The sequence below is a fragment of the Paramormyrops kingsleyae genome, chromosome 15 (assembly GCF_048594095.1).
Source record: "Paramormyrops kingsleyae isolate MSU_618 chromosome 15, PKINGS_0.4, whole genome shotgun sequence".
In the NCBI taxonomy this organism is placed as follows: domain Eukaryota; kingdom Metazoa; phylum Chordata; class Actinopteri; order Osteoglossiformes; family Mormyridae; genus Paramormyrops; species Paramormyrops kingsleyae.
In genome coordinates this window covers 28,277,570-28,296,442 of record NC_132811.1, presented here as the reverse complement: position 1 = coordinate 28,296,442, position 18,873 = coordinate 28,277,570, and the positions used below count along the sequence as shown (strand labels likewise).

At 38.0% G+C, this 18,873-nt stretch overlaps 1 protein-coding gene across 1 annotated transcript in view; it reads right to left on the bottom strand.

Moving 5' to 3' along the window:
* The window catches only part of inpp5d (inositol polyphosphate-5-phosphatase D), a 28,870-nt gene that overhangs the window by 8,154 nt on the left and 1,843 nt on the right, over positions 1 to 18,873 (bottom strand). The window contains exons 3-15 of the mRNA XM_072699939.1: positions 17,256 to 17,391; positions 13,989 to 14,154; positions 8,385 to 8,525; positions 7,564 to 7,654; positions 7,285 to 7,356; positions 6,917 to 6,997; positions 6,426 to 6,549; positions 6,239 to 6,345; positions 6,037 to 6,139; positions 1,755 to 1,951; positions 1,505 to 1,622; positions 925 to 1,021; positions 409 to 547 (exon numbers count right to left, since the gene is read on the bottom strand). Of these exons, the coding sequence (XP_072556040.1) occupies positions 409 to 547; positions 925 to 1,021; positions 1,505 to 1,622; positions 1,755 to 1,951; positions 6,037 to 6,139; positions 6,239 to 6,345; positions 6,426 to 6,549; positions 6,917 to 6,997; positions 7,285 to 7,356; positions 7,564 to 7,654; positions 8,385 to 8,525; positions 13,989 to 14,154; positions 17,256 to 17,391 (1,572 nt within the window). The remainder of the gene's footprint in view (positions 1 to 408; positions 548 to 924; positions 1,022 to 1,504; positions 1,623 to 1,754; positions 1,952 to 6,036; positions 6,140 to 6,238; positions 6,346 to 6,425; positions 6,550 to 6,916; positions 6,998 to 7,284; positions 7,357 to 7,563; positions 7,655 to 8,384; positions 8,526 to 13,988; positions 14,155 to 17,255; positions 17,392 to 18,873) is intronic.

Genomic DNA, 18,873 nt, shown 5'->3' with positions numbered 1-18,873 from the left:
GACCAGTGGAGTACTCTGTGACTGTGACTCTTTGTACTCAACTGGATGGTTGAAATAAAACTTGGTCTGGATTTGTACTTTCTGGACCTGAACTTTCCACCTCTGTCATTAATGGATTACTTTTGTGAGTAATTTCCCCAGCACCAATCATAAATGTATATATGTTGGCTTGTCAAACAGCAGTTTCACTTACAAGAAAATGGGATGAGGTTTGTTCAATCAAAATATCAAAATTACCAATAGCTGCTGCTCTATTTGCTTGGACAACTCCTTCATTATCATATAGACTTATTGAGAAATTCATTTAGAAATGGCACACATAGAAGACAAATTGTGTTTTGGAACAACCTAGTAGGAATGTAAATGTTTAAATATACACATTTTAAATGTGATGTTTTATTTACTTACGCTTGATGGCAATTCAATTCGATAATTGAGATCACCCAGCCAAAAGAGGTGAGTGAATCGATGTGTAATATCGAATGGATTTAGTTTCTTATCACCAAGGTTCAGGAAGCGTAGAATGTTGATATAATTCTGGTTTCGTCTGGCAGTAACACAAAGTGAAATATTTAGTGAATTACTTAATTTGGTATAAAATCATCAGTATTTTTTTGCATAGATAATGAAACAGGCAGCACCATTCCATGACAGCTATTAATTTGAGACCCATTACAATAGCAATAAGGTTATTAAATATTAATACATATAGCAAATTCAAAAATGGACAGCACATGCGTATGCACACCAAATAATGAACTTCATAATGCAGGATCATGTGGAATTATAAGATTTTACAGTGTGCAACTGTGCCTGTATATAATTACAGATAACATCTTTTGTGAAGTGTTCCTGGCTATAGCTACAGATAATTACAGCTTAGTCAATGGGCTTTAATAAGGCAATATTGTCCTTGCTGCATACCGTAGCTTCTTTTCGCTGCCAGAAGTCAGGTGACTATTGACAAATCCAAAGGAAGTGTCATTGAACATAAAGGACACACCAACAGCTCCTTTATTACCTGAAACATGAAATGAACATTAGGCTGCTGAAAAAAAAATCTGTGTTTATAAATAAAGATAAATCTCATTATCTTGTTAGCCAAACCGTGATATAATGCAAGAGTGAAGCAGATTGTGACAGGAGCTGCTCGGCTGAGTTATACACCTCAGCAATGGTTCAAGTCAGTCACTCTAATTAAAAACAGACTAGATTCATCAAAACAAGTTTTGTAATTGAACACATTTACAAAGGAGTTACAGGATTTAATGCTGGCGAATAGAGGCAAAATGAGAGCATTTATGATGATCTGCTGTTTATGACTGGATACTGATGTTTAAAGGCTGACTTTTTGTTACATGAGTTTGATAATTTTTTAATCAAGTTGAGATACAGCAGATAAATAAAGCACTTTGCATTTGAGAAAAATACCTACTAAAACTTTTCATCACTCTCCACAAACAGCTGTTTTTCATAGTACTTTCTTTAAAGGTATTTGACTAACCAAGGGCATTGGCAATCCCTGTCTTGACACTGTCTGAGAAAACATGCGAGATGCGATTTTCATGCTCAGGCTTTGCAAGCACAACAATTCGGATGTTCCATAGTGTATGAATGGATATCTGTAAAGGGACAAAGGGACACAGTTTGTATGCTGTTAAATATTTAGTATTTAATAAATGTATATTGACTCTGATAAACATTACAGAATTCAGGAAAAAATAACAGAATAAGCAACCGTTTTAGAGTCTTACTTGTTTGAAGGAAATATTGGTGATGTCCCTCAGAGTGCTTTTCAGAGTATCAACCCACTCCTTCTCACCCAGAGGGTCCTCCTGACTCCCAATAACATAAATATCATGGGGAATGTGACATGCTGTGTCATCCTGAGTTTTTCCCTGGCCCTTCGACTGGAACCAGGAATTTAATTTTGGTGGAGGACTAGCATTTCCTATGACAGAAAAAAACTATTACCAATAAAATAAAAATAAAATAACATTACTTCTTATTTGTGCCTAGGTTTTCCCAGTCTTGGCCTGCTTAAGCACAAATAATAGAGTTGCATTAGGGGAATCTGGAATGCATGTTCAATTTCACAATAAAAAAGAAGCTCATTTGGGGAGAAGTTAACTAATAGCTCAGAGTTGTTAAAATCTTATCTAGCTCTGATTTAAAGGACCACAGGGTTTTAGCTTGCGCTACACTAACAGGAAGACTATTCCATACTCTAACTACATGCTGTGTAAAGAACTCCTTTCTCAAACTCATTTGAAAATGTCCTCCTGCTAATTTCCACTTATGGCCACGAGTTCTAGTATTTAAACTAATATTGAAATTGCCATTTGGCTGAACAGCATCCAGACCTGCTAGAATCTTACATACCTGGATCATGTCCCCCCTAAGTCTCCTTTGCTCGATGCTAACCTCCTTCAGCTCAGCTAACCTCTCCTCATAAGACATTTGTCTAAGACCAGGAATCATTCTTTTAGCCCTATGATGCACCCTTTCCAAAGCAGCAATGTCCTTTTTAAGGTATGGTGACCAAACCTGCATACAATATTCTAGGTGGGGTCTTACCAAGGAATTGTATAATCATAGCATCACCTCCCTTGACTTAAACTCCACACACCTAGAGATATAATCCAACATTCTATTGGCCTTTTTTATTGCTTCCCCAAACTGGCAAGAGTGAGACATGGAAGCATCAACATACACACCAAGATCTTTCTCATAATCAGCTACCTTTATTTCAGTGGAAGCCATAAAATATCTGTACTTTATATTTGTGCTCCCTGCATGGATTACCTTACATTTATCTGTGCTAAATTTCATCTGCCAGCTATCAACCCAGTTGCTAATTAATCAAGATCCCGTTGTAGCCTGTGCTTCTACTTCAGTATCTGCTACACCACCCACCTTGGTGTCATCTGCAAGTTTAACCAGTTTACTGTATGTATTGGTGTCAATATCATTAATGTAAATTAGAAACAATAGTGGTCCTAAAATTGAACCCTGCGGTACTCCACTATGAATGCTGGCCCACTGTGACATTGTGCCTCTAATAACTACTCACTGCTTCCTGTCTGTTAACCAGTTTTTGGTCCAAGCTGCTACAATTCCTAAAATCCCTGCAGCTTTGAGGTTAAGCAAGAGCCGTTTGTGGGGGACAACATCAAAGGCCTTCTGGAAATCTAAGAGGATTACATCGTAGGCCTTTTTATGATCAATTTCTCTTGTAGCTTCCTCAAAGAGCTGAAGTAGATTAGTTAAACAGGATCTACCTCTCCTAAATCCTTGTTGGCTATCCCTCAGAATGTTATTTGAATCCAGGTAATCTACCATTTTCACTTGGATTATAGCTTCCATTACTTTTCCAGTTATGCAAGTTAAACTGATTGGTTTATAGTTTGCTAGATTACTTCTATCCCCTTTTTTGAATATACACTCACCTAAAGGATTATTAGGAACACCATACTAGTTTCTTTTTGTGTTTGACCCCCTTTCGCCTTCAGAACTGCCTTAATTCTACGTGGCATTGATTCAACAAGGTGCTGAAAGCATTCTTTAGAAATGTTGGCCCAGATTGATAGGATAGCATCTTGCAGTTGATGGAGATTTGTGGGATGCACATCCAGGGCACGAAGCTCCCGTTCCAGCACATCCCAAAGATGCTCAATTGGGTTGAGATCTGGTGACTGTGGGGGCCATTGTAGTACAGTGAACTCATTGTCATGTTCAAGAAACCAATTTGAAATGATTCGAGCTTTGTGACATGGTGCATTATCCTACTGGAAGTAGCCATCAGAGGATGGGTACATGGTGGTCATAAAGGGATGGACATGGTCAGAAACAATGCTCAGGTAGGCCGTGGCATTTAAACGATGCCCAATTGGCACTAAGGGGCCTAAAGTGTGCCAAGAAAACATCCCCCACACCATTACACCACCAACACCAGCCTGCACAGTGGTAACAAGGCATGATGGATCCATGTTCTCATTCTGTTTACGCCAAATTCTGACCATTTGAATGTCTCAACAGAAATCGAGACTCATCAGACCAGGCAACATTTTTCCAGTCTTCAACTGTCCAATTTTGGTGAGCTCGTGCAAATTGTAGCCTCTTTTTCCTATTTGTAGTGGAGATGAGTGGTACCCGGTAGGGTCTTCTGCTGTTGTAGCCCATCCGCCTCAAGGTTGTGCGTGTTGTGGCTTCACAAATGCTTTGCTGCATACCTTGGTTATAACGAGTGGTTATTTCAGTTGTTTTTCTATCAGCTTGAATCAGTCGGCCCATTCTCCTCTGACCTCTAGCATCAACAAGGCATTTTCACCCACAGGACTGCCGCATACTGGATGTTTTTCCCTTTGCACACCATTCTTTGTAAACCCTAGAAATGGTTGTGCGTGAAAATCCCAGTAACTGAGCAGTTTGTGAAATACTCAGACCGGCCCGTCTGGCACCAACAACCATGCCACGCTCAAAATAGCTTAAATCACCTTTCTTTCCCATTCTGACATTCAGTTTGGAGTTCAGGAGATTGTCTTGACCAGGACCACACCCCTAAATGCATTGAAGCAACTGCCATGTGATTGGTTGATTAGATAATTGCATTAATGAGAAACAGGTGTTCCTAATAATCTTTTAGGTGAGTGTATGCATTATATTAGCATGCTTCCAATCAGAAGGTACCACACCAGCAGATAAGGATTTCTGGAATAGTAAAGTTAAAGGTTGGCTAATAATATCCCTCATCTCCAGAGGTGGAAATTTCAGGTCCAGAAAGTACAAATCCAGACCAAGATTTTGTTTCAACCAAGCAGTTGAGTACTCTGTTACTGTGACTGTTTATGCTCAAATGGTTGGTTGAAAGTCAAAGTCAAATTATGGTCTGTATTTTTACTTTCTGGACCTGAAATTGACACCTCTGCTCATCTCTTTTAAAACTATAGGTTAGATGCCATCAGGGCCCTGCAATTTATTTATTTTGAGCTTAGCTAGGCTTTGTACCACATCAGCCTCAGTTATAGATATATTTGTTATAGATGACGCTGTATTTGTACTAAATGGTGGCAAGTTACTCGTGCTCTCTACTGTGAACACCCATGTAAAATAATCATGAAACTCATTTACTATATCAATTTCATTTTCAATTATAAGTCATTAACATTCGTCGCCGTCTGCCCTGTCTTTCCCAAATAAAACCCCGTTTCCTGCATCCTCGCCTACCTGCCTCGTCCTTCCCCGCTTCCTGCCTGTTTGCTACCCGTGGTCGCAACATATATAAAGGGTACGTTATTTTTGTTGTATTAGTTGACAGAAACAGAATACTTTCTTTCCATCCTGGCATCCATATTAGAGCGCCATGTAATATAAATATGAATGTCATGTAATATCATGTGTGTGGTTTGTTTGATTGTTTACTTCTCTGTAGTTATATCCCTGTAATTTGTCTTGTGACATAAGCATTATGGTCATGTAGGTGTGAACACAAAAAGGTTTTAAACAGTACTCAATTTATCATGTCTAAATTTTGTCTAGAGTGTGTAAAAACTCAGAATCAAAAACACATCCACTGTTCTAACTAATCTCTAATTTAATAAGTTACAATTTAGCATTTGGGGCTACATGGTAGTAAAGTGTTGCCTCACACCTCTGGGATTTGGGTTCAAGTCTTGACCAGGGTTCCATGTATGTGAAGTTTGCATGTTCTCTCCATGTTGTTGTGGGTTACCTCCAGGTACTCTGGTTTTTCCCCACAGTCCAAAAACATGGTGAGGCTAATTGGAGTTACTAAAATGCTTGTGTGTGTGAGTAAGTGAGAATGCCCGGCTAATGGGTTGGTGCCCCATCCTCGGTTGTTCCCTGCCTTGCACCCATAGGCTCCAGATCCCTCACGACCCTGAATAGGATATGTGGTTTTGGAAGATGGATGGATGGATTTAGCATTCATATGATATGAGGTAAACTTGTATTTCTGGGCAAGCAATTAAAATGACATTTGCAGTAAAAAAACATCAGAAATATTGATCTATTTACCCATATTCCAGGTGCCTATGAAGATGGTAATCATATCAGGCTCCAGTTTGTCTGAGTGTTTATTCTTCATCTGCTGCAAGAGCTGGCAGAAACCTTCTCTCTTCTGATGAATTCAAATACACAAATAAACAGACTGTCATGTAGATGTAGTTTTTAAATTATCTTCCAAAGTTAAAATGCTTATGAATGTTGTTTGTTTTACCTTAGAGTCTTCAAAAGCAAACTCCTTCCTCATTGTCTTCTCTTTCTCTGTCTCCACAACAATCACCAGTTTGTTGTGCACCTTTTGTGATTTCACCAGCTGCAAGACTGAATGTGAGGGGTTTTTTTTTCAGACAGCCAATCTCACATATACATGATCCTCTAGTAATAAAAGAAGCAAGTCTCACTTTTGTTGTGCACATAGTACTTATCTTCAGACCCATCTTTGGCTTTCTTGAAATAGAGTTTTCCACCATCAACATCCACTTTGAAATACATTTTGGTAGGTATCCCTAATACATCAGATTTCACCTAAAATTAATTAGAAATAGTTCAGTCCAAAGTCTAAACAGTGTACTGTTTGTAAATATTAAACATAATCTGTGTTGTTACAGATAATTGCAATAAAATTTAACATATGTCCTCTGACATCCTTTACTTAGTTTAAAATCCTCATGGTGTTTTTCTTTTTGTGAATATGACATGCAGGATATGTGCTGAAGGGTTTCAGAAGAATGCTAAAGAAGAATTACTGCACATTTACCCTCGTGTAAAAAAACTACATATATGCAAAATCACCTGTGTTTAGTGTAATTATCTACTGATATTAACATCCAGGAAGATGCACAATAATCAGTTTTATTTCCTAACAAGGGCATATAACGAAATAAATTCTTACCTCAAAGGTTACAGGTGGTATCAAAGATTTTCTATGACCTCCATCATATCCCATAACACTATCTAAAACTGCATTTTTTGTCTACAGGATAAAGAACAACATTATAGTTTGAAGTAGGACAGCAACTGAACTAAAATTACAACCTTATGAATTTCAGGAAATTTAAAGGAAATTAACAAATAACATGTCCAAAGGTATAAAACGGATTAAGTTAACCAAAATGTGCTTTCATGACAATTTTTTTTTTTCAAATTGGCAAAAAATAAAATGCAGAAACAGATAATCCTGGAAATAACATGCATTCTAATACATTGTAAAATATTCTTATGAACTACATAAATTATATAATATTAAAACTGAAAGACTACCTTCTCTTCTATAGAGTACAATAGCTTGGTCATTTGTTCAAGTCTGAGGGATACAGATTGATCAGGAGGAACCTAAAATGGATTGTAGGAAAATATTAGGTTAATAAAATAGAATGTAATAAAAAAAACTACTAAATCCTAACTCATCTACAAACTTATACAATCCATCATAAAGACCTTTTTAAAATATTTATTTAATTTTAAATGCAACATTTAACAATTACTAAAATTTTGAAGTTGCTTTTATGGTATTTGTAAAGTTTATATATGATGCTTTACCGGATTCTTCAGACGCCCAACCCCAGGTGACATCTGCTGATCCACCACTTTCTGAAATGCCTCCAAGGCAGGTAATGTGCGGGAGATTTCACTAAAAGGAAAGTGCCCATTGCTTTGACAGAGCCTGGAGGACATCTTTTAAAATGCAGTGCATAGTCTAAAAACATTCTTTGAAATGCTCAGGGTATTTATAACTTATCTGTTTTTTCGTTTATGACACACTGACATTTTCAGTTGCATTAGTTAATCATAAATTATGCTTTGAATTTTTTTGAACACTGATAAATTATGCTTGGATTTTTTTTTTCAATATATCACTAACTGTCAAAGGTGGTTTTACTGGTGTTTGAGGTATCTACTGTGCACCATAAACTACATAAAACACACATATTTCATTACATTTGTGCAAATTACCGCCAATGTTCTCTCAACTAATGATGGTTAGACAGAAAGATTGTGTATCTCTAATTGGTGTAGTTTGTAAAGTGTTCAGCAACATTGCTGGAAAAGTTTTATTTTCCCAGCTTTATTTTTTTTACTTCCAGTTTGTTTGGTATACTTTTCAAAAAACAATATTTCATAATTTCAGATATGCATTTATTCATAAAAATAAATGTTTATATATTGCAGTAATGATAATGAATTCTTAATCATTATGCAGGCTAAACATTTCAAATGAAGGATTTTTAGAAAATAACACTGAATGACAACAAATTGTACTAACCTATTAACATTAATTACCACAGTACTTAAAAACAATGCATTTTAAAATACATATCTTGGAAATAATAGAGAATAATAAATGTAAAAATGAAACTTACTTGGTTAAATTTTTGCATATCACAAGTGTCAGCTGTTTCAGGTATGGGAGGCCAATGTTACCACTCTGAAACTGCTCTGCATCCAGACATACTGAATTGCGGAAGTATTCTTGAATGGACTTTAAGTGATCTTCAGGAACACTGATTACATTCAGCAGGGCACAAGACAAAATGAAATAATAGTTTAAGACTCTTTGACAAATGATTGTTATTGCAGGCAAACATGGATACACATTACAGACATAAGAACAAAAGAAATTTACAAGCGAGAGGAGGCCATTCGGCCCATCAAGCTCGTTTGGGGAGAACTCAACTAATAGCTCAGAGTGTTAAAATCTTATCTAGCTCTGATTTAAAGAAACCTAAGCTTTTAGCTTGCACTACACTAACAGGAAGATTATAACTATACGCTGTGTAAAGAACTGCTTTATCAGATCCAGTTTATGTTCTCCTGCAAATTTCCACCTATAGCCACAAGTTCTTGTGTTTGAACTAATACTGAAGTATCTATTTAGCTGAATGGCATCCAGACCCGTTAGAATCTTATATACCTGGATCATGTCCCCCTTTAGTCCCCCTTGCTTGAGGCTGAACAGATTCAGCTCAGCTACCCTCTCCTCATGAGACATTTGTCTACGATCAGGAATCATTCTTGTAGCCCTACACTGAACCCTTTCTAAGGCCGCAATGTCCTTTTTAAGGTAAGGTGACCAAACCCTGCAACAATATTCTAGGTGGGGTCTTACCAAGGAATTGTATAATCATAGCATCACCTCCCTTGACTTAAACTCCACACACCTAGAGATGTAGCCCAACATCCTATTGGCATTTTTAATTGCTTCCCCACACTAGCAAGAGTGGGACATGGAAGCATCAACATACACACCAAGGTCTTTCTCATAATCAGCTACCTTTATTTCAGTGGAACCAATAAAATATCTGTACTTTATATTTCTGCTCCCGGCATGGATTACCTGACATTTGTCTACATTAAATTTCATCTTCCAGGTATCAGCCCAGTCACTAATTAAATCAAGATTCCGCTGTAGCTTTTGCCGCTAGTTCAGTATCTGCTACACCACCCACCTTGGTGTCATTTGCAAAATGAACCAGTTTACTGTATGTATTGGTGTCAATATCATTAATGTAAATCAAAAACAATAGTGGTCCTAAAATTTAACCCTGTGGTACCCCACTATGAACGCATTACCACTGTGACATTGTAATAACTACCCGCTGTTTCCTGTCTGTTAACCAGTTTTCAATCTAAGCTGGTACAGTTCCTAAAGTCCCTGCTGCTTTGAGCTTAAGCAGGAGCCGTTTGTGGGGAACAACCTCAAAGGCCTTCTGGAAATCTAAGTAAATCACATCATAGGCCTTCTTGAGATCAATTTCTCTCATAACTTGTTTAAAGAACTCGAGTAGTTTAGTTTTAAATCTATGTTGACTATCCATCAGAATGTTATTTGAATGCAGGTAATCTACTATTTTCGCTTGGATTCTAGCTTCCATTATTTTTCCAGTTAAGCAAGTTAAACTAATTGGCCTATACTTTGATGGATTACTTCTATCCCCTTTTTTGAACATTGTATAGATGTTATAGGCATGCTTCCAATCAGAAGGTACCACACCAGCAGAAAAGGATTTCTGAAATAGTAAAGTTAAAAGTCGCCAAATAAAATCCCACATCTCTTTTAAAACTATAGGTAAGATGTCATCAGGGCCCTGCAATTTTTTTATTATGAGCTTAGCTAGGCCTTGTACCACATCAGCTTCAGTTATATACTGTATATATACAGTGGTACCTCGGTTCTTGAACTTAATCCGTTCTGGATCGAATTCTAAAAAGTTCGAGTTCTGATCGAATTTCCCATAAGAAATAATGGAAAACCAATTAATTGGCTCCCGGCCCCCAAAAATTACACCTAAATATGTTTTTTCTTTTTTTTAGCATTTAAACACAAAATGAACAGGATAAAACAAGAAGAGCATTTTTTTCTTAATGGCTTCCAAAACGATAAAGATCTTATCCCAACATTACCCCTGTCCTGCCCCGATCGTCCACTCCTTTCGTGTGCCACGCCCCCTCGTTAACCTTGTGTGGGATCCCAATGTGATCAGTTGTTTCTGGTTGTTGTCATTAGTCCTCTGTATTAAGTTCGCGTTTCAGTTTGTTTACCCAGTCTGGTCATTGGGTGCGTTCGACTTGCTTACAGCGCTGGCTTAAAGCAACGCATTCTTATTCCTGACGAAATGCATTGCGGTTAGATGCATTGCGACCTCTCACCTGGCTGCACAAACTGGAACCGCCTCCATGACGACACACCTTTGCCCTTATTGGCTGAAGAGTTTAGTTACACACATGACGTTTGTATCCCAGGCAGTTCTGATGCGTAATCTGCTATTTCTCCCGAATATCATGTAAAGCAGTGAGAACTGGTTTTCAGTTAATTTACCTGGTAAAATAAAGTTTAAATAAATGACATAAATGCTCTAATAGTACACGTAAGTTAGTGGTTTATTTATTGTTAGTTACTGTAATGTTGCGCTGCTTTATTTGGTTAATCGTCCAGCCTGTGAAGAAGGCATTCAAGTAAGATTTGCATTGTAGTATGACTCATTTCCCGGCGCATACAATTTATATTAGGTCGGCATTCATGGTTCGACTTCTGATATTCAGATCGAGTTCTAGGTCAAACTGGTTTGTTCGACTTTCAAGAAATTCGAGTTCTAGTGAGTTCAAGAACCGAGGTACCACTGTATATTAGTCTTAGACTATGCTGGATTAGTAATGAGTTTGTATGTTACTCTATAGTCAATACCCGTGCAAACAATCATTAAACTTGTTAAGTATATCAGTTTCATTTTCAATTATAAGACCCTTATTATCCAGTACTGGGGGACTGATGGTTAGAATTAAAAATGACACAATCCACACAATAAAGTCAACCTTAATATATATATGAATATAAAAAAAAAAACAAGATTGAATGTGTCACGCCCCGCTCGGTCCGATCCTAATGTGTGCCACGCCCACCTTGTTACCTCCTGTTTCTGCCTGATTGTTCCCACCTGTTGCTCGTTACCCTTAGCTTGTCTTTTGTATTTAGTGCTCGTCTGAGTCAGTCTTCCCCAGACTTGTCATTGATGTTTGCTGTCGTACTTCCCCGGTCCTGTTACCCTGAATAAATCCCCGTTTTACCCTGCTTCCTGGCTCCTTTTCCCTTCTTCCCGGATCGCCTGCAAGCCTTAACATGACAGAATGCACCACAACCCTATAATGGATAGATAATATAAAATAGCAATTCATTACATTTATAAAAAAGGCAAGAATACAATACCATGACCCTGTCTGGTAAGGGTCAAACCTCAATTCAATGGTTGCAACTCCAATCATCTTGCCACAAGGCTAAGGTCATATTGCTAGGTAACACTAAACTATCTATTGTCTTAATTAATATTTTTAGAAGATTGTGGTCAATGGAGTTTTTTTTCTTTATTCCAAATGATAGACTATTAGAAATGAAGGAAAAAGGTAAGACTGAAAACAGTAGTGAAAGAGTTTCATTTAGAAATATCCATTTTCAAACCACTTTTTCTGGTCAAGGTCAAAGGAATGTTGAAAGGAAGATCGCATTGGAGGCTAAGGATGGCGTTAAAAGATTCTTCCAGTATTTTAACTCTAAAAGAGCTCTGAAAGCTGAAATTACTAATCTGCAGGATAGTAAGGGTCTTATAATTGAAAACGACATTGATATAGTAAATGAGTTCAATGATAGTTTTGCACGGGTATTCACTGTTGAGGACACTAATAACTTACCAGTTCTTATTACTAATCCAGCATCGTCTATAACTAATATATATATAACTGAAGCTGATGTTTTGCAAAGCCTAGCTAAGCTCAAAATAAATAAATCTCAGGGCCCTGATGGCATCTTACCTATAGTGTTAAAAGAGATGAGGGATATTATTTGCCGACCCTTAACTTTACTGTTTCAAAAATCCTTATCTGAAGGTGTGGTACCTTCTGATTGGAAGCATGCTAACATAACGCCCATTTTCAAAAAAGGGGATAGAAGTAATTTGTCAAACTATAGGCCAATCAGTCTAACTTGTATAACTGGTAAAGTTATGGAGGCTATAATCAAAGAGATAATGGTAGATTACCTGGACTCAAATAACATTTTGAGGGTTAGCCAGCATGGATTTAGGAGAGGTAGATCCTGTTTAACAAATCTGTTGGAGTTTTTTGAGGAAGCTACTTAGGAAGTTGATGATAAGAAGGCCTATGATGTCATCTACTTAGATTTCCAAAAGGCTTTTGATGTTGTCCCCCACAAGAGGCTCTTACTTAAACTCAAAGCAACAGGTATTTTAGGAACTGTAGCAACCTGGATTGATAACTGGTTAACAGATAGGAAGCAGCGAGTAGTTATAAGAGGCACAATGTCACAGTGGGCCTGCGTTCATAGTGGGGTACCGCAGGGTTCAATTTTAGGACCACTATTGTTCCTAATTTACATAAATGGTTTAGACACCAATATATACAGTAAACTGGTGAAATTTGCAGATGACACCAAGGTGGGTGGTGTAGCAGATACTGAACTAGCGGCTCAGCAGCTACAGCGGGATCTTGATTTAATTAGTGACTGGGCCGATACCTGGCAGATGAAATTTAACATAGACAAATGTAAGGTACTCCATGTAGGGAGCAGAAATATAAAGTACAGGTATTTTATGGGACCTACTGAAATAAAGGTAGCTGATTATGAGAAAGACCTTGGTGTGTATGTTGATGCTTCCATGTCTCATTCTCACCAGTGCGGGGAAGCAATAAAAAAGGCCAATAGGATGTTGGGGTATATCTCCAGGTGTGTGGAGTTTAAGTCAAGGGAGGTAATGCTAAGATTATACAATTCCTTGGTGAGACCTCACCTAGAATATTGTGTGCAGGTTTGGTCATCATATCTTAAAAAGGACATTGCGGCCTTAGGAAAGGTGCAGCGTTGGGCCACAAGAATGATTCCTGGTCTTAGAGGAATGTCATACAAGGAAAGGTTAGTTGAGCTAAATCTGTTCAGCCTCAAGCAAAGGAGACTGAGGGGGGACATGGTTCAGGTCTATAAGATTCTAACAGGTTTGGATGCTGTTCAACCGAATAGTTACTTCAGCATTAGTTCAAACAAGAACTCGTGGCCATAGGTGGAAATTAGCGGGAGAACATTTCAAACTGGATTTAAGGAAGCACTTCTTTACACAGCGTGTAGTCAGAGTATGGAATGGTCTTCCTGATAACATAGTGCAAGCTGAATCCTTGGGTTCCTTTAAATCGGAGCTAGATACGATTTTAACAACTCTGAGCTATTACTTAAGTTCTCCCCAAGCGAGCTCGATGGGCCGAATGGCCTCCTCTCGTTTGTAAAGTTCTTTATGTTCTTATATGGAGTTTTGAAATATATCTTTATATTTTCCATTATGCAGAGCCAGTCGCCAACCCCCCAGATAAAAGTAGCATGTAAAATCTTTGGCAAAGGCCAAACCTTGACATAGTAACTGAGCAAAGAGAATTAGCTTCAGTGAGAATGCAATGCATGTGGAACTTACCCTGATGTGTCAACATTTTGCAGCCTTTGCAAGAAAGTGTCAGACATGGAAGGACGCACATGTTCTGGGCCTTTAGATGAATCCCCATGAGTATCTTTGCTATCACTGACTGATGATGAGCTTGTGAAGTTTCTTGGCGGCAACTGGGGAGGTAAATTAACTGGCTCTGAAAAATAAATAACAGTAAAACAATAAATCTGAGACAACTTTAATTAAAAGCTTTAAAGCCAATACTGATAAAAATGATTTTTAAATTTACATTTGCATTACATTTTACACTTATTTTTATTTAGCAGACATTTTTGTCCAAAATGACTCATAAGTGAGGTAAATAGCACACTATAAACATATGTGCTGTTGTGGAGTTCACTAGGCATAAGTGTGGCTAAGATGAGTTTCCAATGAATCTTCAGTTAAAAGTATAAGCAATACTAGAACAAGAGCTACACATCTTCCAACAAAACAAAAACATAACAAGACTATTTAATTATTTGATTTCAATCTCCTCTGTGGGGTTTTATTTTCAGACTAGCCTCCTCTTTAAACCAAAACTATGAACTATATCGATCCATTTTCTGAAACTGCATGCCGTATTCAGGGTCGCACGGGGGTCTGAGCCTAACCCGGAGGCTATGGGTGCAAGGTGGGGAACAACCCAGGATGGGGTGCCAACCCATCACAGGGCACACTCACACACCATTCACTGACACATGCACACCTATGGGCAATTTAGCAACTCCAATTAGCCTCAGCATGTCTTTTGGACTGTGGGGGTAAACTGGAGTACCCGGCGAAAACCCTACGGCGACATGGGGAGAATATTCAAACTCCACACACATGTAACCCAGGCAGAGGTGGTCCCACCTCTGTGATCCCAGAGGTGTGAGGTAACAGTTCTAACCACTGCACCACCATGCCACACTTTACCACAAATTAGGTATCTCTAATTAGCCACAGCATGTTTTTGGACTAATGGGGGAAACTGGAGTACCTGAAGGAAACCCCACAACAAACAGGGAAACGTGCAAATTCCACACACATGGAACTCTGGCAGGGACCTGAACCCTAGCCCCAGAGGTGTGAGGCAACAGTGCCCCTGCAAGAACTAATGTGTTCTAATATGTACTTTTGTTGTTCTAAAAATTATCCTGTACCATACGTTCATAGTAAAATATGCTAAATCGTGGTCATTTTAGACTATAATAAAATGGTTTCTTCAACTACATCTGTTGTATCCGCTGGCAGGCGAACGGGGAAGCAGGTGAGTCAAGCCAGTAAGACGGGCAAACGGGGTTTATTCAGCACACAAGACTGACGGCGACTAAACATTACAACACGACAATGACGGATCTGACGAGACATACTCAGACTCGGACTAAATACACAAGACTAGCCAGAAATAACAGGACACAGGTGATCACAATCAGGAATTGACACGAGGTGATGAGGGGGCGTGGCACACACGAGGATCGTACGGAGCTGGGCGTGACAACATCTTTGGAAATCTACATTTTTATATAGGTAATATAGATTATATAGGCAGTCCCCGGGTTAAGAATGTCACTCGTACTTATTTTATTGTACAGACTACCATAAAACCTGTTATATTAAAAATTCATGTTAAATACAATGTTTCATTATAACGAATGCACACAGTACTTTACGAAGCTTATGAAAATATTTTATCATACGTAGTTTTACTTTTATTATTACAGTATTATTATTCCATCCATTTTCCAAACCGCTTATCCTTCTGGGTCACAGGAGCCTAACCCAGAAGCTACAGGCACAAGGCTGGGAACAACCCAGTATGGGGGGCCAGCCCATCACAGTACACACTCACACACCATTCACTGACACATGGACACCTATGGGCAATTTAGCAACTCCAATTAGCCTCAGCATGTCTTTCGGACTGTGGGGGTAAACTGGAGTACCCGGCGAAAACCCTACGGCGACATGGGGAGAATATTCAAACTCCACACACATGTAACCCAGGCAGAGGTGGTCCCACCTCTGTGATCCCAGAGGTGTGAGGTAACAGTTCTAACCACTGCACCACCATGCCACACCCCAGTATTACTACTACTACTACTACTACTATTATTATTATTATTATTATTATTATTATTATTATTATTATTATTATTATTATTATTATTATTATTAGACTTAGGGAACAAATCTCATTTGTAACCTGGCCACTGCCTGTACTTTACTAAGTGTGTGGAAAGATGAGCCGTAAAAAGTAAAACTGACTGATTTCTGTGAGCAGTTCCATTTTTGAACAGTTATTTTTGAAACAGGGTGGCATAGTGGCTCAATGTTTAGCCTCTTAGGCTTCTAAATTACCCATATTAAATGTCAATATATCCCCTGTGATGGAAAGGTGTCCCCAGTTCCTTCTGAGATACTCACACTTATATTATAAATGACTAAGCATTAGAGTCCAGTGTCGATGACTATATTTTGGGGTAAATATGACTAACTTCACTATAGCATGCTCAGACCTCTGATGAATTTGATAGATTTTCATGTCTAAAATGATTTTCACACTGCAGGCATTTGAGAATAATTGTCATCCATCCATCCATCCATCTTCAACTGCTTATTGTAGTTGGGGTTGAGGCGGGGCTGGAGTCCCCAAGAATATATTTTTCCGTGCCAGGGGTTGGGGGTGGTGGTTCCCTATGATACATTTTGTTGATCGGGGGATCTACACACTAAATTCATCTGGCCCAAAACAATCAGCCCACTGGGTAAATGCCTGGAATTTCAGATTTGCAGGAGCCCATTAATCATTTATTTATGAATCTTTTAATATTAATATCAAACAGAAATCAGCCATTATGTTATGAATCCATTTCAGCTTCTTTTTCCTAATGGTGCTTTCTGCTCGGTAGGACTACACTTCACTCGTGCTATAGCTGACAGAGGCAGCAACAGACTCAGTATATGTAAGTGTACAGAAACACATTAACCTGCTATACTATATTTGCACGGTTTTCATGTAACAGCCACCTGGCAATTTCCAGACTATTCATCATCTGAATCATTGGTGTTATACAAACAGATTCAATACTTTGGCCCATTTACATGGACTTTCTATTTAGAAGCATTTGGCAACTATGCAAAACTATCTTTAACATGCTGCTTTTCAAACAAAATCTGTTGGCAGTCATTATACAAAATAGGTCAGTAGATATGTTTGGATGGCTTTCAGATGATTGGCTGATACAGCGGTGAGCAACTGCTAGAGTTCAGTACCTGACTCCTCTTCTGGTTCCTCTTCCTTCTGAACTGGGAACTGCAGGTGTGTCACCAGCCCCATGTTCTCCTTGTAGTACTCCTCCACCAAGTCATTCAGCACAGAGAAAAAGCGGATTGGGACACCCGCGGAGGCCTTGACATGGAGCATGACAAGAACAAATGTCCTCAGACTCAAATATGTCTGTCAAATATGACAAAGACTGCTCTAGATTTGTTGAAACTCACCTTCTTTTTTAATACAAAGCAATATTATCCGAAGACTTTTGAATTTTTTAATTAGTAGTATGTAATTTTTCTTGAATGCAGGAAAACAAATTCACAGCATACTGAAGAAGCATCTTTCCACATACAGCTATTAAATTCTATATGTGATACAATGAATTTTGTAAGGGTATGAGGACAGAATATAATTTTCTGTCTGTAGATGTATCAAAATAGAAAGCTGTAGAGGAAACCAATATGCACAATAATGTACTGACCAACCTCACTACTTTTTCCAAATAAATTAAACAAAAAATAACCCTACCACAGCACATCTTCAGGTGCAAGATGTGCCCTTTGTCTTTATCTTAAAATGAAAGGGAATTTCTTGAAGACTTTAAATTTCAAGCTATGACTGATAGAATTCCATTGCTAAAGTCAAAGTCACTAAGGTTTCAAGATCCTGTACTGAATAACCAGTAAAGAATATGGTTGGTGGATAGACAAATAAAATGCTGTAATGTGTTACATATAATGGTTCTAAGCTTATGTGAGGTTCAAACTTCTTGTGTCACCAATACTCTTACTGAAAGATTATTGACATTAGCAAGATAGGAATCATTCCTGTAACCAGTATTCTGATTCTTTGGAGATGCAATACTTTGTTCACCAAATAAAACTAATAATCATTCACACAGCATTATTACTTTTTTGCACTGGACCAGTTGTCAGCTTATGAATTCTTTATACATATAATTCAGTGTAGTGACAATATTAGCAATATTAGTAAATATTTGCAGTCGATTATCACTGACAGATGAAGGTGCAGAAATTAGCTACTTTCCATTTCAGCTGTGCACAAGAGGAACTGCGTGGCTCTCTCAACGCCCACACAAAAAGGATAAATTAAAACTGCAGACCTGCTACAGTTTGAAGAGGAAGTATGGAGAAATGTGCCTTAACACAATACATAAAATTTAGCAGTTTTAATATTTGTAAAATATAAGATATAAACTTTGTTTCACAGTAATCGTGGTACTAGCTAACTAACAACAATACAGTTTTTATTTTTGTAATTACAATATTACTCCACTCATTCTATGATCATGTTCTAAATGTTATGCATAAACTTTCACAATGCCATTCATAAGTGCAGATCACTTGAAATGTTATGCAAGCCAAGTACAGAATTGAAGATAAATGCTACTTATGTAAGGTAAAGGTCTGTTCTTCCATTTTCTCAGAGAAATATGTGTCCAGTGCTTGACAGCAATACATTTCATGGAACCTGTACTGTTTTCAGCAGAATTAAAACAGCATGACAAAACTGGTGCTAATTATGGCACAGCCCTTCTGCATTCTTACTATTAATTCGCAAGGAATGGGTCACCAAACAACACATCAGTAGGCAAGG